Source organism: Macaca thibetana, chromosome 5 (genome assembly GCF_024542745.1).
Source record: "Macaca thibetana thibetana isolate TM-01 chromosome 5, ASM2454274v1, whole genome shotgun sequence".
Taxonomy (NCBI): Eukaryota; Metazoa; Chordata; class Mammalia; order Primates; family Cercopithecidae; genus Macaca; species Macaca thibetana.
Window position 1 is genome coordinate 108,803,324 of NC_065582.1, and position 21,442 is coordinate 108,824,765.

General features: G+C 39.3%; 1 protein-coding gene across 2 annotated transcripts in view; it reads left to right on the top strand.

Annotated features, from left to right (window-relative positions):
- Window positions 1–21,442, top strand: part of PAICS (phosphoribosylaminoimidazole carboxylase and phosphoribosylaminoimidazolesuccinocarboxamide synthase) — a 51,732-nt gene that overhangs the window by 26,482 nt on the left and 3,808 nt on the right. For both annotated transcript variants that reach the window (XM_050792022.1, XM_050792021.1), the window contains 7 exons: window positions 5,179–5,376; window positions 10,171–10,349; window positions 11,891–12,070; window positions 12,168–12,281; window positions 14,074–14,157; window positions 15,466–15,646; window positions 17,217–17,375. In XM_050792022.1, coding sequence (XP_050647979.1) covers window positions 5,179–5,376; window positions 10,171–10,349; window positions 11,891–12,070; window positions 12,168–12,281; window positions 14,074–14,157; window positions 15,466–15,646; window positions 17,217–17,375 — 1,095 coding nt within the window. The remainder of the gene's footprint in view (window positions 1–5,178; window positions 5,377–10,170; window positions 10,350–11,890; window positions 12,071–12,167; window positions 12,282–14,073; window positions 14,158–15,465; window positions 15,647–17,216; window positions 17,376–21,442) is intronic.

A 21,442-nucleotide genomic window follows, 5' to 3' on the forward strand; every position in this document is an offset into this window, starting at 1 on the left:
GGGAGAAGGAGCAAAGTAGAGGAGAACGAGAAATGACCAAGGGGTGGAAAGGCGCCTGGAAGCATTATTTATAATCAATAGCTGTTGCAAAATACAAGCAAATCAGTGTTGATTCGTCAAAACCTGAGTCTTGCTTTGTCCGTTAGGTTAATGACCTTTCTAAGATGAATAATCGAAACTTTTGAAAAACCTGTCTAGAGGCCGGACCCGGTGGCTCACGCCTGGAATCCCAGCACTTTGGGAGTCCGAGGCGGGCGGATCACCTGAGGTCAGGAGTACCAGACCAGCCTGGCCAACATGGCGAAACCCCGTCTCTTACTAAAAATACAAAAAAGTAGCCGGACGTGGTGGCGCGCGCCTGTAATCCCAGCTACTCTGGAGGCTGAGGTAGGAGAATCGCTAGAACCCGGAGGCGGAGGTTGCAGTGAGCCGAGATCGCGCTACTGCACTCCAGCCTGGGCGACAAAGCGAGACTCCGTCTCAAAAAAAAAAGAACCTGTCTAGGGTGTGTGTGTGTAAGTAGTCTTTGATGCAATGGTGTGTGTGTGTGTGTGTTTAGTCTTTGATGCCATGGATGTGTGTGTGTGTGTGCACGCGCGCGTGTTGAAGTAGTCCTTGATGCCACGGCAGCTTGGGGGTGGGTGTGTGTGTGTGTGTGCGCGCGCGCGCGCGTGTTCAAGCAGTCTTTGATGTCATGGGTGTGTGTGTGTGTGTGTGTGCGCGCGTGTTGAAGGTGTCTGAGTCCATGATGGCTGGGGAGGGGGGTGTTTTTAAGTCGTCTTTGATGCCATGATGGCGTGCGTCCGTGTGTGTGTGTGTGTGTGTGTGTGTGTGTGTTCAAGTAGTCTTTGATGCCATGATGGCTTTGAAGAACTCCAAAACCTTTAGGCAAAAAAGTTACACTATCAGGAAAGATTGTTCTTGCTATTTATGCTGGAAAAAAACGTTGGTTTATTCCACACATCCAGTTGCTATATGTATAGTGAGCCAATTGCTTTTCTTGGCTGCTGGGTACATTCTTTTCCACATAGAAAGTAACTGTATTTAGATTTTAAAAAGATGTAGACTCAGGCCAGGCGCTGTGGCTCACGCCTGTAATCCCAGCATTTTGGGAGGCCGAGGCGGGCGGATCACGAGGTCAGGAGATCGAGACCATCCTGGCCAACATGGTGAAGCCTCGGCTCTACTAAAAATACAAAAATTAGCTGGACGTGGTGGCGTATGCCTGTAATCCTAGCTACTCGGGAGGCTGAGGCAGGAGAATCACTTACTTGAACAGGGGAGTCAGAGGTTGCAGTGAGCCAGGATCCCGCCGCTGCACTCCAGCCTGGCGACAGAGACTCCATCTCAAAACAAAACAAAACAAAACAACTGTAGACTCAGCAAAAAAGATTCAGATGATATGGAGTATCAACTCCCTAAACTCAAGGCAAGGACCAGAATTTTTCTTGAAATCATGGTACCTGTACCTCTAAACTGGCAAATCTCTAAAATCTTTGCTCTTCCACTTCTTTCCATTTGTGTACCGTTGGCAGGTTGATTTTTCTTAAATGTCACTTTTATGATCTCTAAAAGGCAAAGTGTTACAATGACATCTCTAGAGATGTTAAATCCAGTCTGTCCAGTCTGAAATTCCTTTTCATTCAAATCCTGAATACTGCTATCCTTTCTACCTCTTCAGCCTTAACTTTGACTTTTCTCTCCTGTGAATCCTTAGCTATGTTCCAGTCAGGTTAAATCACCAAAGTTTGTTTTTCATTATATACATTTTATTTATATTATTTTTCCCAGAACATTGCTGGCTAATGGAAATATAATGTAAATTTGTCTTCTATGAGCCACATTTTAAAAACTAAAATAATAAAAAAACTGATGCAATGTGTTTTTTTATATATGTATTTATATATATATATATATATATATTTTTTTTTTTTTTGAGATGGAGTCTCCCTCTGTGTGGCCCAGGCTGGAGTACAGTGGCAAGATCTCAGCTCACTGCACCCTCTACTTCCCAGGTTCAAGTGATTCTCCTGCCTTGGCCCCCCAAGTAGCTGGAATTACAGGCACGCTCCACCACACCTGGCCAATTTTTTTTTTTAATTTATTTTTTAGTAGAGACAGGGTTTTGCCATGTTGGCTAGGCTGGTCTCAAACTCCTGACCTCAAGTGATCCGCCTTTCTTGGCCTCCCAAAGTGCTGGGATTACAGGCGTGAGCCCATTTTAATATATTTTATTTAGCTCTATATACACAAAATACATTTCAACATGGAGGCAAGATGAAAAATTGTTTAGATATTTTGCAATTTTTTATAACAAATGCAGTGTATATTTTAACAAATCACATCTCAACTTGTAATAGCCACATTTCTAGTGGCTGCCTTATTGGACAGCAGAGTCCTAGAATTTTCTTATCCTTTGTGTAAATTCTGTGCTTTCCCAGACTCTTAAATTTCAATTCCATGAATCATTTTTCAGTCCTCATCAATCTTTTTTGAATTCATCTGCAAATTTATAGCAATCATTTTGGCACTTGTGTATGTCACGTATCGTCGTTTCTTGTGTTGTTTCTACCCATTAATTGAAATTCCTTCCCTATTTAATGGCTAAGTAATACAGATTCAACTAAATTAAGGCGAGGGGCATTAGATACAAACTTTGCCCGGGCTTACTGCATATTAATACACATAAATGTTAATTTCTTTATCTGATCTGGGCATTGTGTTTTTTGTTTTGTTTTTTGTTTTTTTTTTCTTGAGACAGTCTCCCTCTGTTGCCTAGGCTGGAGTGCAGTGGCGCCATCTCAGCTCACTGCAACCTCCACCTCTCAGGTTCAAGGATTCTCCTGCCTCAGCCTCCCAAGTAGCAAGGATTACAGGTGCACACCACCACATCCAGCTAATTTTTGTATTTTTAGTAGAGATGGGGTTTTACCATGTTGGTCAGCCTAGTCTTGAACTCCTGACCTCAAGTGATCCGCCCACCTTGGCCTCCCGAAGTGCTGGGATTACAGGCATGAGCCACTGTGTCCGGCCCACTGTTCTTTACTCTTCCCTCTCTTATGCTCCATGCTGAATTCTCAAAGCTACTATCTTAAATATCTTGCATCTTTGCCCACTACTCTTTCCTTAGACCAAGACATTTCTTCCCCCCCCCCCCTTTTTTTTTTTTTGGAGACAGGGTCTCACTCTATCACCCAGGCTTGAGTGAAATAGCACAAATCTTGGCCCACTGCAGCCTCGACCTCTCAAAGTAGCTGGGACTACAGGCACATACCACCATGCTGGGCTAATTTTTGTTTTTTTGGTAGAGATGGGGTTTTGCCATGTTGCCCGGGCTGGTCTTGAGCTCCTGAGCTAAAGCAATCTGTCTGCTTGGGCTTTCTAAAGTGCTGAGATTACAGATGTGAACCATTGCACCTGGCCAGACGTTTCTTGTTCGAGTTACTGCAACAGCATCCTAACTGGTCTCCCAAGCTCTAGTTTTTGTTCACTCACCCCTTCCTCCCTTCATTGTCCATACAGAAGCCATAATGATCTTTCCAAATACCGTTTTGCTTCATCACTTAAAATCATTATAGCTCTTCTTGGGTTAAAGTCTAAACTCAATCAGTATGGCTTGTGAAACCAGAAGGATGTGTAGCAAAATGGAAGGGAAATTTTCCAGGCCTAGGAGAGAAGAGATTGTCTGAAGTCCTAGGAGGAAGGTTGTGTAAGAATTAAAGATGTTGGAGTTCTAGAGAGGAAATAGACAAATAAGAATTTGGAGCAGTAAGCCAGGACTGTATCTTAAAGAGACTTTTAAACCATGTTAATGAGTCTAGACATTACCTTAGGGAGAATAGGGATTCATCCTCTAGATTAGGTGCCCTACAATGGCAACTGTTAACTAAATTATACCTACTTTGTTTAATGGTTATCTCCACTAGCTGGTGATGTGGCCCCTGTCCAACTCTTAAGTCTTGTCTCCTGCCATTCTTTTCTACAACTTAGCTGCAGCCCCCACCCCTTCGCCTGCCCAACAGGAATGTACATATACCCAGACTTCCAGCTCCAACCAGACTGAAGTTCTGCAATCCACTTTGACCACCTTGTATTTATTCATCAACACTACCTACCCCTTTCTCTCCTTTGGCTAAATTTTGATCATTCTTCAGATCTCAACCTGTCACTTTCTTATAGACTTCCTTTTCTAATGTTTAGACTAGTCCCATAGTCTGTATTTATTACATTCTGTTATTATGATGTCTTACTTAATATCAGCTCCCCTCAGACTCAGGTCTCTTGAGAGCAGGAATTATTATTTACTGGTATATCCCTTGGCACATGGATACATTAGGAAAATGTTGATACTGAGAGTGTTCTGGGAGCATGAGGGCTGATTTCTCTCTTTGGAAATTTTAAGTTCCTAAACATCTATTATCTTTACTCTTTCTCTAAATCATCCTTTTGTGTACTTCTTAGGTCTTGTGACCAGCATCAAAATTGGATTCCTTTGTGCTCACTTCCTCACAATTTCTTACAACTGTTAGTGAAGAGAAAGGATTAATGGGGACAGGGACAGGATTAAGAAATAGAGAGGGATGCTTCCAAATGTGCTAACTTCAGTGGGATGTCATGCCTCCTCTTGAATATTAACTTGAAATCAAGAAACCCATCTGGCTGAATGTTCCCATTTTGCCTGCAAAAAAGCAAATATCAGCAAAAATCGCATGTTTTTTCCTGCAAGCTAGTTTAGATACTATATTGTGAGTGTGTCTGTGAAAATACTAGTATAGTTACATTACTTGAAATGTGTCTTAATTAATTTTAATTCTAGTTCAGTTCCGCCGTGAGAGGCAGGTTAATAACGGAAAGAGCACGGGATTTGATGTCAGAGGAGTTAGGATTTTATCTACCTCTTATATTTCCTAACTGCATGACCCTCAACCCTTTTGATTTCTGCTTTACTAATTTCTACAATTATTTATGTAATTAAAATTCTTCACAAAATTGTGTGTATCAAATGTGATGATACAAGAAATACATTGTAGAGTATATGGTTTTATACAGATGGTTTAATTTTTATTAATATTCCTTAATCACTGTATATTTACAGATTCATTGTTCTAGGTGATTTAGTCTTCAGCATTCAGGACATTTCTTTCTGAATTTTGATCTATTTCCATTTTATTTCCACAGTACTGAACATTGGTAAAAAATTGTATGAAGGTAAAACAAAAGAAGTCTACGAATTGTTAGACAGCCCAGGAAAAGTCCTCCTGCAGTCCAAGGACCAGATTACAGCAGGAAATGCAGCTAGAAAGAATCACCTGGAAGGAAAAGCTGCAATCTCAAATAAAATCACGAGTTGTATTTTTCAGCTGTTACAGGAAGCAGGTAAGCAGCTCTCTTAAAGCTCTCTCTCACCTTCTCTGGTAAGCATGTTGATGTCTTTCAAGTGAAGTTGGCATTAAGATGAACAACTTGTTTGCAGATGTTTCAAAAGCTAAGTGAATTTAAATCAAACCAAGAACTCTTAAACTTCACTCTTAACACCTTATTTGGTTTGGGATTATTAGTGTCATTGAATTAAAAGGAATCTTAACAAGTTTGCTGTAATCTTATATCTGGCACATGCACTCTCTATGCAGCTTACCTCTCCAAGGCCATCTTCACTTTAAGGAATTTGACTATGAAGGAAACCCATTTTAATGTTAAGCAGTTCTAACAGATGAACTGAAATTTACTCCCTGTAATTCTATACAAATGGTCTTTGTTCTGCCTCTGGGAGATAATACAGAATTTCAAATTCCTCTTCCACTTGAAAGCCCTGAAAAGTAGTTGAAGACAGCAACCAAACCTTCTCCTGCCATTCCTCAAGTGAGAGATTTGAACTAAAACCCCAGAGCACCCTCCTGTTCAAAAACTGATTGAAGGCTGTATTTTCAATAGAGAAATAGATTCAAAAGACCACAGGAAGATCAGAACATTGTGTGGTGGGTATCTGAAGCAAAGGGAAGGAAATTAGGATAAAGGGGTTTTCTGGAGGGATTCAGTCAGTTGCTGGTTGGTCTGTAGTATATGAAATTTCAGCTAGGAAAAGATTTGAACTCTTTCCGCACAGTGTAAATAGCCTTATTGCTTTGGATCATTCAACCTTTGAAGCCTTACCTATGAAATAAAAGCTTTTTCTTTCTCATGCTTGCCAGTTCTAATTTTATAATTTAATAACTTTCCTTTTAATTCCAATATTCCCAGTTGCCCTTTCATTTCTTAGAGTTTCTAGTAGCACTAATCTTTCTTAAATTCAAAAGGGAATTTAATGCTTTTGTTTTCAGTTAAGTTAGATGTAACTGCCTTACACAAAATAACAAGGTAATGTAATTTAAATACATTGTCAGTGCATTTCTGGAGTAGTTTTGTCTCTTCCAAAGTATCCTATTTCACAATTTTGGCTAATGTGAAAAAGATTTAATTGCAAACCTGGATTGTCATCTACATCATAAATCCCTCTATGCTGTGAAAGTAAGTATATTGCTATAAATTTAAAGGATCTTCCAGTTTCTAAGTCACAGAATCTAAGATTTTTATTTCAAGGTTTCTTGATTGGTAGCTTCCCAATGACTGAGGTAATTTCTAAAGAGAGCATCAAATTAATTTTAGGTTCCTTTTGCAATACAGATAAGTGTTCCATCTATTTATTTATTTTATTTATTTATTTATTTTGAATCAGAATCTTGCCTTGTTGCCCAGGCTGGAGTGCAGTGGCACAATCTTGGCTTACTGCAACCACCGTCTCCTGGGTTCAAGCGATTCTCATGCCTCAGCCTCCCAGGTAGCTGGGATTACAGTTATAGGTGCACGCCATCATACCCAGCTAATTTTTGTATTTTTAGTAGAGACAGGGTTTTGCCATGTTGGCCAGGCTGGTCTTGAACTGCTGGCCTTAGGTGATCCACCCGCCTTGGCCTCCCAAAGTGCTGGGATTACAGGTGTGAGCCACTGTACTCGGCCTGTTCCATCGATTTTTTTTTTTTGCTTCCCAAGTTTTAACTCTCTCCATTCACTTAAACATTTTTTAAAGTGCTTAACTCTTTAAAATGTTAGCAGTCAGAAGATTATTTTCTGTGTACCCTTGGTAGTTTCACATAGCTACAGGATTATATTAAGTAATGGAAGATAAAGCCTGACTTTTTATTTGCTTATTTAGTGTATTTTCTGAGTGTATTTACACTCATCCCATTATCCATTTCCAGAACTTTATAACAAGTAAATTAGAGTGACTCAGTTGTGTTATGTTTGTCCAAGACTTTCTCTGTTTTAACTCTGAGAGTCTTGTGCTCAGGGGAACAGGGAAGGCTACCTAAATGAAATACTCCAATAATTATCTTTAAACTACTTTATTTGGCACTTAACAGAGCTAAAACTTAATTGGTTCACAGAAAATGTTGAAAGATATTTTCCAGGTTTTATGTCTAGTACTGTGAAACTAAGTAAACCTGAATTTTTAAAAATTTCTAAACAGACTAGTTTTAGGGTACATATTAGGAATTCCATTAAACCTTATGTAATTTTTACTTGCTTAGTCATATAAATGCCTCATCTAGTTGGCCATCAGTGGTCTATTTAAAACTGTTGTTTACAACCAGAGTTATGTTCCAAATTAAGGTAGAAAGTAGAGGGGAAAGAGCATCGGGATGAGAATCAGAAAATCAGGATTCTACTTTTCTCATTGTCACTCAGGAACAAACAGTAAAGGACTATATGAATAAGAAGTAATCTTTTTCCATGGAAATAGTATAACTGTGCCATAACTATGTTATACAATTTGTGGATTTGGTTTTATTACTTAAAAATTAAAATCTGGCCTTCTCAGTGATGATGAAATCCCAATTTCCTCGCAGAAATTCACTATAATTACATAAAGTGTGATAATAGTATATGAAGAACCATACTACAGTTGCTAAACCACAGATGGGAATCTGGACCGATCTAAAAGAGGGACGGCCACAGGGACATATGTATTAGCTAGAATTAGTATTCATAATTCTAGCTTATATATGTTCATTGTCATTCAGAGTGTGTAAGTGACATAAACATTTTTTAGTAACTTGAATGAGAGTTTTGAGTTTTGTAGACAACTAAGATAAACAATGGGAATTTTTTCTCACCATGCACAGTCATGGAATTTGCTTTCATATTTAGCAGTATTAGAAGCCATCATTGTGTCATCTAAACTGAGTCTCTTTTAGAAACTTTTAGGGTTTTTTTGTGCAGAGGTGATTACCGTAGCTTCATTATGTGCTTTTGGTTCTCTTTGGTATCTTTATGGTAACAATAGAATTGGATACTACTATGTCCAGCTTGGTAGACAAATGAGCAAATATATGACTAATGATTAACAGACCTAAGAGAGAAGAGCTCTTGAAGCCAACGATGTAGTTACTACCCCAAGTTGAGAATTGATTAAAGTCACCTGTCTATCCATGAGCCTGATCATTCATTAAAAGTTAAACAACAGCTTACATCTAATTTTTTTTTTTTTTTTAAAAAGCAATTTTACTTCCCCCTTTTCATTTTTTCCTTAGGGTTTCTGTTCATGCAACATACCACAATTCTTTCCCTTTTTCATTTGAATCTTATGAGTCAGATTTAAAGGGAAGGCAGAGGAAATAGTGTAGGGTTTGGACAGTGTGTTTCAAGTCCAGGCTCCATTACCAAATGGCTACATGACCTAGTGTGTGAAATTACTTCTTTGAACCTCTGTTTTTTTCACTGTAAAATGTATAAATAATAATACCTACCTCAAGGCTGGGCGTGGTGGCTCACACCTGTAATCCCAGCACTTTGGGAGGCTGAGGTGGGTGGATCACGAGATCAGGAGTTCGAGACCAGCCTGACCAACATGATGAAACCCTGTCTCTACTAAAAATACAGAAATTAGCCAGGCGTGGTGGTGCATGCCTGTAATCCCAGCTACTCAGGAGGCTGAAGCAGGAGAATCTCTTGAACCCAGGAGCAGAGGTTGCAGTAAGCTGAGATCACGCCGCTGCACTCCAGCCTCGGTGACACTTTGTCTCAAAAAAAAAAAAAACCTACCTCAAAATTTTATGCACAATTAAATGAAACAACATATACAAAACACTTAGCACAGCAGAGGGTTTCCATAAATAGAAGCTCCCTTCATGTATGGATACACATATAACAGCAAAGATCCCCAATTCTTTCCTGATAATAAAAGTTAGACTAGAGGATTAGGTTGGGATTGGAAATAGTAATGCAGGCTGAAAATGAGCATTATCTCAAACCCATGTAGGTTTCCAGGAGTTATTTTAATTCATGTTAATGCTGTAGCGTTACTTTGTACTGTGATGTAATAACACTTCCCAGAGAGGCAATATAGCAAAGTGGTTAAGTGGGTGGCTCCTAGAGACAGGGTAGGTTGGAAATCCTGCTTTACCTAATACTAGCTGACATTACTGCTGTGTGTTAGTGTCCTTACCTGTTTTGTTGGATTGATCTTAATAGTATCTTATCAAATGTTTGGAGAATTAAACAAAAAAGATGTATTTAAAATGATTAGAACAATATCTGCCATCAAATAGGCTCCTGATTTTTTTTTTTTAAAGAAAATTGTTATAAATACATAAAATTTACCAGTTTGACCATTTTTAAGTGTCCAATTCAGTGGCATTATGTGCATTCACAATGTTGTACACTCATCCCATTATCCACTTCCAGAACTTTTTCATCATCCCAAACAAACTGTGTAGCATTAAACAATAACTATTCCTTCCACTCCTCAGCCCCTGGTAACTTCCATTCTCTTTCTGTCTGAATTTCCCTATTCTAGTTACCTCATGTAAGTCGAATCACAAGTATTTGTCCTTTTGCATTTTGTGTTTTTCATTTAGCCTAGTGTTTTTAAGCTTCATCAGTATTATATAGCATGGATGTATCACGAATTTTCATTCCTTTTTATGGCTGAACAATACATTGTATGTATAGTCATGTGCTGCTTACTGTTTGAGTCAAAAACTGACTGCATCTACATTAAATAAAAAAAAAATTACACTTATTTTTGATAGAGGTTCTTTGTTTCTTGTAAAGGGTAGAGTTTTATTGTGCCTCAGATCTACCTTTTTACATATTATTTCAATGCCTTTTTTAACTTTGGTTATCAATATGTAGGTATTAAAACTGCCTTCACCAGAAAATGTGGGGAGACAGCTTTCATTGCACCCCAGTGTGAAATGATTCCAATTGAATGGGTTTGCAGAAGAATAGCAACTGGTTCTTTTCTCAAAAGAAATCCTGGTGTCAAGGAAGGATATAAGTTTTACCCACCTAAAGTGGAGTTGTTTTTCAAGGTAATTATCTTATGCCTCTATTTTATGTCTTACTGTAACACGGCAATAAATTTATAATTAGAAACTCTAAAGGTTTAAATATTCAAGCAAAGTTTTTGATATTTTGATATTGCAAATGTCATCCCCAAATTTGTCTTATCTAGTTGCCAGTATCAATAATGTACACTTCCATTAGCAATGATAGATCAAATTTTATAAAGAAAGCATCTGAAAATCTTACCTTTGAACCAAGATGACTAATAGGAGGACAAGAAAACTAACAGTTAATTTTTTAAAAATTTAGTTGAAATCTTTTTATATTCTAATACAGGAAAACTATACTAACAATGTCTCTTGTAAGTAAAAATATATAAATAAAGGTTGTAAGAATCAGTGGTTATGAATTTTTATAGGCTTTACTGCTTTAACCATCTTCATTTATGCTGTTAAGCATAGATCTGCTTGGGAAGCAATATCAGTGTTGCTTTTTAATCAATAAGTTATATAACTTGTGTATTATGATTATATAGATGAAGAATTTATAAAGATATTGTCATATAAAGTTGGGACACAGCTTAGAATAAAATGAAATTATTTCATTTTTTTCACTTACCTCTTTGAGGTCTCTTGAATTATCAAATAACGTTCCTAAAAAATTATAGTCCTGTATAAATTCTAATAAAAAGTGAGGTCAGGAAGTTATGAGAACTGTAGTTTTGGAAAGATTTGATTGATTAAAATGTGCTTTGACCTTCCTGTCATGTCTGATGACTGTTACTAAGGAAAAACAAAAATCACAAACTTAAATTCTGTTTAAATTTGTTTAGAGGTTAAATTCTTTGAAATACTTTGTGACCTAGAATAAGTTACTCACCTAAATACTTTGAATTTTAAAGTGCTATTGAGAGTAGACAAATTAAGAGTAATAGTTTTTTCTGCTTGCAGGAGCTAACTAGGAAAAAAAGAACAAAGGAGTAATAATTGCTTTGAATTAAGGAGTATCGTAAATTAAAAATTTCTTTAGATGTCTCATTTTGTTGCCTAGGCTGCCCTTGAACTCCTAGGCTCAAGCAATCCTCCTGCCTCAGCCTCCTAAATTACTAGGACTGCAGTGTGAGCCACTGCACCTGGCTCAAAATTTCTTTCTTTTCTTTTCTTTTTTTTTTTTTTTGAGACGGAATCTCCCTCTGTGCCTAGGCTGGAGTGCAGTGGCGCCCTCTCAGCTCACTGCAACCTCTGCCTCCCGGGTTTAAATGATTCTCCTGCCTTAGCCTCCTGAGTAGCTGGGATTACGGTGTGCACCACCACACCCAGCTAATTTTTTGTATTTTTAGTAGACAGGGTTTCACCATGTTGGCCGGGCTGGTCTCGAACTCCTGACCTTGTGATCTGCCCACCTCAGCCCCCGCAAAGCACTGGGATTACAGGCGTGAGCTACCATGCCCAGCCGTGGCTGAAAATTTCTAAGGAGTTCATGCTCAAGGTGAAAAGGATGTTGGTTTTTCTGAAAAGTTTAAAAATTTTAGATTTAAGTTAATTGTACTACTATACTTTATTCACAGGATGATGCCAATAATGACCCACAGTGGTCTGAGGAACAGCTGATTGCTGCAAAACTTTGCTTCGCTGGACTTGTTATAGGCCAAACTGAAGTGGATATCATGAGTCATGCTACACAGGCTATATTTGAAATACTGGAGAAATCCTGGTTGCCCCAGAATTGTACACTGGTTGATATGAAGGTACAGATAAAACAATGGGATTTGAAAGTAAAGGTTAGAGTTGAGAGATGCTTTCATAGAATAGTTTTTGAAAACTTTGTTGACATGCTGTTTCCAGATTGAATTTGGTGTTGATGTAACCACCAAAGAAATTGTTCTTGCTGATGTTATTGACAATGATTCCTGGAGACTCTGGCCATCAGGAGATCGAAGCCAACAGAAAGACAAACAGGTAGATAATGTGTCAGGTTTTTTATCCTTTTTGAGGTCAAGCTGAGATAGAGGAGAAAGGAGAGATGAGGGGAAAAAGCAAATTATTGTTCCTAATGATAGGAACCTGTTTTGTTGATTGCTGTTTATTTTTAAAGAGAAATATCTCCGGTATCTTAATATAAGAATAATAGGAATAATACTTTACATTTATAAAGCAAATTTCTCATCTGTTACCTTAATAACCTTCTCACAACAATAACAGCAAGTACTATCTTTGGCTAAATGAAAACTAAGGGTCTTAAGAGAATGGGTATCTTCACAATTACTAGAGTCGGGCAGATCTGGGACTCTATCCCAAGTCTCCTGGATATTACCAGGCTCCATTTCTGCTCCTATAAAAAACAGTAGACACTTCGCAAAAGAAGACATCTATGTAGCCAACAAACATGAAAAAAAGCTCATCATTAGTGATCATTAGAGAAATGCAAACCTAAACCTCAATGAGATACCATCTCACACAAGTCAGAATGGCTGCTATTAAAAAGTCAGGAAACAACAGATGCTGGAGAGGCTGTGAAGAAATAGGAACACTTCTACACTGTTGGTGGGAATGCAAATTAGTTCAGCCATTGTGGAAGACAGTGCGGTGATTCCTCAAGGATCTAGAACCAGAAATACCATTTGACCCAGCAATCCCATTACTGGGTATACACCCAAAGGAATATAAATCATTCTACTGTAAAGACACGTGCACAGGAGCAGCACTATTTATAATAGCAAAGATATGGAACCAACCTAAATGCCCATCAGTGATAGACTGGATAAAGAAAATGTGGTACATGCACACCATGGAATACTATGCAGCCATAAAAAAGAATGAGATTGGCCAGGCGCGGTGGCTCACCCCGGTAATCCCAGCACTCTGGGAGGCCAAGGTGGGTGGATCACAGGGTCAGGAGTTCAAGACCATCCTGCCTGGCCAAGATGGTGAAACCTTGTCTCTAAAAATAAAATAAAATAAGCCGGGCATGGTGGTGGGCGCCTGTAATCCCAGCTACTCGGAAGGCTGAGGCAGAGAATTGTTTCAACCCAGGAGGCAGAGGTTGCAGTGAGCCAAGATTGTGCCACTGCGCTCCAGCCTGGTTGATAGAGCGAACCTCTGTCTCACAAAAAAAAAAAAAATAATAGAAAAAGAAAAGAATGAGATCATGTCCTTTGCAGGGAAATGGATGAAGCTAGAAGCCATCATCCTCAGCAAACTAACACAGGAACAGAAAACGAAACACCACATATTCACGCTCATAAGTGGGAGTTGAACACTGAAAACACATGGACACAGGGAGGGGAACAACACACACCGGGGCCTCTTGCAGGATGGGGAACAACGGGAGGGAGAGCATTAGGACAAATACCTAACAGATATGGGGCTTAAAACCTAGATGACAGCTTGATGGTGCAGCAAACTACCATGGCACATGTATACCTATGTAACAAACCTGCACATTCTGCACATGTATTTAAAATAAAAAATAACCAAATTAGAGCAAGACCCTTTCTATACCTAATATATAAAAATTCTCAAGGCAGTTAATTGTAGTTGCTAGTACAGAAAACACTTAACCTTAAGAGAAAATAAAAGTATACTTTACTATGGAACTTTCTGTAGTTTAATTCAGGAAGTGAAAAGATGCATTTTCAGAAGTATCCCTTGCTATACAAGCTCTTCATAATCCCTCCCCAAAACTCAGAAACCAGATAGTTTCAGGTAGCAAGACATACTTGTTTTCTAAACTTTCTATCTTATTTTCTAGTCTTATCGGGACCTCAAAGAAGTAACTCCTGAAGGGCTCCAAATGGTAAAGAAAAACTTTGAGTGGGTTGCAGAGAGAGTAGAGGTAAACCTTCTATAGTGAAACTGTACTGTATTATGTATTATGTGTTTTTCTTCTAAGAAAATCTTGTTTCAAAAGAAAAAAATGGGAGAGTATAGTGCTTTTCTCTTCAGTGACTTTGTTTTATTTAGTTTTTTTTGGAGACACAGTCTCGCCCTGTCACCCAGGCTGGAGTGCAGTGGTGCAATCTCGGCTCACTGCAAGCTCCGCCTCCCAGGTTCATGCCATTCTCCTGGCTCAGCCTCCTGAGTAGCTGGGACTACAGGCGCCCGCCACCACGCCCAGCTAATTTTTTGTATTTTTAGTAGAGATGGGGTTTCACCATGTTAGCCAGGATGGTCTTGATCTCCTGACCTCGTGATCCGCCTGCCTCAGCCTCCCAAAGTGCTGGGATTACAGGCATGAGCCACCACGCCCGGCTTTTCAGTGACTTTGAAAGTGAGGAACACTTTTAGGAAATGTATCAGCTGGGCAATCCTTACTAGTATACTGGAACTCCCTGCTGTTAAGCTGGCCAATACACACCTCCCAGATCCTGTTGGGGAAATCTGAAATCTGTCTCCTCCCTACCCCGCAGGAGAAACCTTATATTTCCTACTCACCTCCACAGCTACTCAGAGTTCTATTAGCATGGGATGGCTGGAACTCTGTGTGGCTTTAAATGTTACTTTAAGTTTTATGGTATTACTCTAATTCTGGGAGTTGAATGGGGTTTGTGATTATGCAAGGGTCATAATCACATTTGAGAACATTATTCTCATAGGAATATATATATTTTGAGTTCCAAGCAATTAACTTAGAAAGACTTAAAACATGACTTCTGATTTGGCTAATCAGAAGTATGCCTTGTAATCCCAAAATGCTGGGATTACAGGCGTGAGCCATCACTGCTGGCCACTAGGCTTTCTTAATACTCACCTCCAAAGAGCTTAAGGTACTCTAGGAGCTTAGAAAAGAAAAGCATCCATTAAACAAAGTGCACTAAAGGTCTTAGGATGAAATATTTTGTATTATAATTTCCTGAATATTAATTAAAAGATTTTGAGTATCTTTACTGTTTATTTTAAATAAACATAATTTGTCTCATAAAAATTGAATTCTTTAAGTCTTAATGATGAAGACCACTTTCCTTTATATATTGAGATTATTTTAAAAAATAAATGCTGTCTTTTTGTTCTGTTTGTCTCTGTCTTAAATTTGATCTGTTAAGAAAGAAAATATTGTGCCCAGATGTAATTTCACTACAAACTCTAGCTCATTTATTCATTTTTGTTTTTATGTTCTTTTCATATCCATGTATTTTTTCTTCAGTTGCTTTTGAAATCAGAAAGTCAGTGCAGGGTTGTAGTGTTGATGGGCTCTACTTCTGATCTTGGTCACTGTGAAAAAATCAAGAAGGCCTGTGGAAATTTTGGCATTCCATGTGAACTTCGAGTAACATCTGCGCATAAAGGACCAGATGAAACCCTGAGGATTAAAGCTGAGTATGAAGGTAAACCACAAGTAATATGGACATTTCAGGTATTTCTGATTTTGCTAAAAGAAATTACACACTTTAGACTAATAATGCTGAAAAAGAGCTTTGTCACTTTTCTAAGGGAAAAACACATGATATACTAGGCTTTCTTTTTTTCTTTTTTTTTTTGAGACGGCATCTCGCTTTGTCGCCCAAGCTGGAGTTGCAGTGGCGCCATCTCAGCTCACTGCAAGCTCCACCTCCCAGGTTCACGCCATTCTCCTGCCTCAGCCTCCTGAGTAGCTGGGACTACACGCGTCCGCCACCACGCCCGGCTAATTTTTTGTATTTTTAATAGAGACGGGGTTTCAAAGCCAGGATGGTCTTGATCTCCTGACCTCATGATCCACCCACCTTGGCCTCCCTAAGTGCTGGGATTACAGGCATGAGCCATCACGGCCGGCTACTAGGCTTTCTTTCTTAATGCTCACCTCCAAAGAGCTTAAGGTACTCTAGGAGCTTAGAAAAGAAAGGAGCAGGGAGAAAGAATTAAAAATGCAAGTATGAAAAGAAAACAAAGACTAGAATAATAAGAACCTCTGCCATCCTTATCTGGTAAGAAGGCCCTGGAGCATTGCTTCTAATAACGCTCCAATAGAAAATAGGCCCCCACAGTTACAGGAGGTGGGAGGTTGAAACAGCAGGTTCTCCTGCGAATCTTTAATTGCCACCCTTTCCTGGGAGGCAGTCAGATAGGAAATTAAGGAACAGTTTCAGAATACAGTACATAAAAAATAATGGTATAGCAGTGATCTAAAATAGTGGAGTCCTGGGTTTACAATCAAATGTTTCTCAACTGGAAAAAAAAGTTGATTATTTCATCTACAGGTCGTTGCTATGGAAGTGTAGTTACTAATTTGGGAAGAGTGGGAGGTTGGGGGAACTCAGACTCCTTTGATAGCTAATGAATTCTAGAACTCTTTTCAGAAAATTGCAAATACATATAATTTTGGATTCTAGGTTAGAAATCTCTGCTTTAGGAAACAAGCAAGGATAATTTATAAATTTATCAAAGAATGAATTGCTTAAGAGATTATGTTAAAAAAATATTTCAAAGGGCCTTAAAAATTTGGGGACACTATATTAATTAAACTTTCCTTCAACTCTTGCTTCAGGACGTGTCCCTAAACCCCTGGTCTATATTAACTGGTCTCCCTGCACCGGTTGACGGACCACCCAGTCAGGAAAGACACCTGTTCAGATGGTGTCATTCTTCACTTTGGCCAGCCTACGCAGCAATAGAAGAGGCCTATGAGCTATTCCCTCACTAACACCCTGCTATCCCCTTTATAATGTAGATCTCAAAAACAGCCAAACCTATTCCAGCTACTTTATTACTTGACATATAGTAAGTGGCAGAGTAACCTTCTATCTTGAATATATGTGTAATAATAGTGTCTTTTATGTTTTTTCAGAGAAGACTATTCAAGGACCTCAAGTCATTAAAACATATAGGCCTTAAACCCCCCCCCCCCCAAAAAAAAAAACCCTGTCTTTAAACCTCTTTTGAATGTTTAGCATAATTATAAACTTGTTATTTCCCTAGGGGATGGCATTCCTACTGTATTTGTGGCAGTGGCAGGCAGAAGTAATGGTTTGGGACCAGTGATGTCTGGGAACACTGCATATCCAGTTATCAGCTGTCCTCCCCTCACACCAGACTGGGGAACTCAGGATGTGTGGTCTTCTCTTCGACTGCCCAGTGGTAAGATACATTGAATTTTTAAAAACTGTTCATTACAAGCATTTAACAGATACAAAACAGTAGACAGAATAGCATAATAAAATCTCATGTACCCATGACGTAGCTTCAGCAATTAACATCTTGTGTCTACAGCCATCTCCTGCTGGATTATTTTAAAGCAGAACTTAGACGTTATAGTAATTTATACTTAATTATATGTTTAAGTAATACGGGCTCTAGTTTTTAAATCATAATCATGATGTTGTTACAGAACAAAAGGGGCCCACTTCTGATGCATTAGAAACCGGTACTATCTAAGCCCCCAGGTTTTTGAGAAAGAAAGGCTTCCTCTTTCAAGTTGACCAATAAGGACACATGAGTCCAGCTCAAATCTGTCCCCCTGTGCTGGCTTTATGGCAGTAATCTTACTAGAAAAGGTTTAGGGGATAGATTCTGGGATTAGTAGGTGATTGGTGGAAGGAAAGGGGAGGTCTAGAAAGTCCTTGGGCATGTGCAGTTATCTCTTCGTGTTGTTTCATGGATCGTGTGTGTAAATTTGGGGGAGTTAGAATGAAATGTGGTGGACATTGGGCCTGTGACATCGGTCAGCTGGTTCTGTGCAGACTCTAGTTGGCCATATTGTTTAATCTACCATTCTGCAAACTCAAGAATTTCTGTTAGTTGTTGGTGTCTTTTAATTCCTGGGGACACAGTTTCAATACCATATTCACACCTCAGAAAGAGTAGTGGTAATTTCTTAAGATACAATTTTTAGTTGGTGTCCAAGTTTTCTAATTGTCTCATCTATTTGTTGAGATCCACCGCAGTCCTTATATTGCATTTAGTTGATAACCTCTTAATTTTTTTAATACATAACAATTCATCCTCCCTTCTTCCCTTTCATTTTTTCGATAGAATTTTCTACGTTTTGGATTTGGCTTCTTACATTTCTAGGTGGTGGTAAACATGCTCTTCCATTCCCTATATTTTCTATAAACTGATGGTGAGATCTGTAATAAAATCAAGTTTGGATATTTTTTTCCCAAGAATTCATGGTATTGAGTTTTTTTTAAAGTAAATGTGATCATGTTACTTCTGTAGAGAGAATAAAATTTTATTCTTAAATATTGGGGATAAGGCTGGGTGCAGTGGCTCATGCCTGTCATCCCAGAACTTTGGGAGGCTGGGTCTCTTGAGGTCAGGAGTTCAACACTTGCCTGGCCAATATGGTGAAACCCCATCTCTACTAAAAATACAAAAATTACCTGGGCATGGTGGTGAGCACCTATAATCCCAGCTACTCAGAGGTTGAGGTAGGAGAATCACTTGAACCTGGGAGGCAGAGGTGAGTCAAGATTGTACCACTGGACTCCAAACTGGGCAACAGAGTGAGACGGTGGGGATAAAAGATAATAACATAAGGAAGTCCCCTTTTGGCTGATGGAACTGGATCACGTGTTGTGGTTTGTTCATCATAGACCAAGATATGATCTGACGTTCTGCAGTTTATGAGGGTCAATATTATTTCAGTAGGAGCAGATTTGCTTTATTACTGAAATCCCTAACTTTTGTCATAGCTGTATATATCCAGTCTTGATACATGTCAAGTATACTAAGTCCTTGAGCCCTCCAACCTGGTCCAGTGGACTGGCTTTTCTGTAGGCATCCTGTATTGCTGTTGTCTTAGGATCCCCCTTTACCATCATTTTAGAGACCCATTTTGCCTTTCTCTAGGCTTGGATCTCCCATGTTTTCACCTTACTTGGTTTATTTTTATTTTGTTGGAGTACATTCTTGAACTTAGGGGCAAAAGAATACAAAAGGTAAATTTTGATACCTTGTATATCTGAAATGTTTATATTGAAGCCCTATACTTATTATCAAATTAGAATCCTATGCTGATAATCATTTTGCCTTGGAATTTTGGGAGCATTATTATTCCACTGTCTCCAAGCATCCACAGTTGAGGACTCCATTGCTTTTCCACCAGTCTGATTCTAGGTTTCTCAGGAATTTTCTCTCTGGAAACTTTCAGGATCTTTTGTCTGTTTTGATTGTTCTTAAATTTTACACAGATGTGACGTGCTGAGTCTGTTTGCATTATGGACTTTCGGTGGGCTCTTTTAATCTGAAATTCTAATTTCTTAGTCCCCATTTTCCTTGAATTATTTAATTTTCTTACCCCTCCATATTCTCTCTTCTCTCATTTTTGAATTTATTCAAATTTGGGCTTCCCTTGATTTCTATTCTACTTGTTTGTCTTGTTGCTATACTCTCTGGAATATTTCCTCAATTTTACATTCCAGCCCTTGCGTTGAGTTTTTCTTTCTTTTTTCCTCCTTGAGATGGAGTCAGGCTCTGTTGCCCAGGCTGGAGTGCAATGGCACAATCTCGGCTTTACTGCAGCCTCCGTCTCCCAGGTTCAAGCAGTTCTGGTGCCTCAACCTCCCAAGTACCTGGGATTATAGGTGTGCACCACCACGCCCAGCTGATTTTTGTATTTTTAGCGGAGACATGGTTTCACCATGTTGGTCAGGCTGGTCTTGAACTCTTAACCTCAGGTGATCTGCCTGCCCTGGCCTCCCAAAGTGCTGAAGTTACAGGCGTGAGCCACTGTACCCGGCCTTCATTTTGGATACAGGTGTTTTTGTTTTTGTTTTTTGACACAGGATCTTGCTCTGTTGCCCAGGTGGGAGCGCAGTGGCGTGATCATATCTCACTGGACCCTTAAATTCCTAGGCTCATGTGATCCGCCCACCTCAGCCTCCCAAGTAGCTACGACTACAGGCCCACACCATCACACCTGGCTAATTTTTTTACTTTTTGTAGAGATGGGCACTTCGTATGTTGCCCAGGCTTGTCCTGAACTCCTGGGCTCAAGCAGTCTTCCCACCTCAGCCTCCCAAAGTGTTGGGATTGGATAGGAACCACTGTCTCTGGTTTTTTTTACACGAAGTTTTCGTATTTCTTTTGATTTTTGTTTTCTGGGCTTTTGTTGTTGTTGTCGTTTGTGTTTGTGTGTTTTTAAATTTCCAAGAGCTCTTTTTTGTTCTCTGGAGGAGAAGATTATAGTCTGTTGCATATAGTTACTTTCTTCAGCTGTCTGGTAATCCTTGGCTGTTTGCTTTTTTAAGAGTGGAGTACTATAAAAAACCAATTGGAAACTTCAAATGGGTGGTGTGTGTCAAAATTGGGCTTCACTGTGGGGTGTATCTAGTAGTGATTGTTCTTCAAATAACCCCTCACATTAATGTCTAGGTATTTTCTTAAGCGTTGACCAGAATTACTCAGAGAACAAAAGTGTCTGGTGTCCCCTGGTTCAAAGACACCTAGACTGTGAAGTCTGTTTTACCTTCAGAAAAATTAAAGGTCTGGCATGGTGGCTCATGCCTATAATCCCAACACTTTGGGAGGCAGAGATTGGTGGATTGCCTGAGCTCAGCCTAGGCAACCTGGCAACACCCCGTCTCTACCATAAATACAAAAATTAGCTAGGCATGGTAGCACACTCCTGTAGTCCCAGCTACTTGGGAAGCCAAGGTGGGAGGATCACTGGGGCCTGGGAAGTTGAGGCAGTAGTGAGCCGTGATGGCATCACTGTACTCCGGATGACAGAGCGAGACCCTGTCTCAGAAAAAAATAATGTTTAAAAAGAAAAAAAATTGCTACAGTGCTTTAAAGAGGCAGTTACTCGGGTAGATGGAGTGGAGAAGGAGATATGAGGGCCTAGCTGCTTCTTAGACTTCGAGTCAGTCATCTTATTAGTCCCTATTCCCTTCCAAAGGTATCTAGTGCCACTAATTTAGTCAGTCAACCTTTCGGGAAGTTCTGTAATGTCAATCATGTTGCTTCTTATCTTTCCCTCCTTTCAGTTTAGGATTAAGTTTTCTTTCTTTTTTTCTTTTCTTTTTTTTTTTTTTAAGACGGAGTTTGGCTCTTGTTGCCCAGGCTGGAGTGCAATGGCGCAATCTCAGCTCACTGCAACCTCTGCCTCCCAGGTTCAAGTGATTCTCCTGCCTCAGCCTCCCAAGTAGCTGAGATCACAGGCATGCACCACCACGCCCAGCTAATTTTGATTACATTTTCTT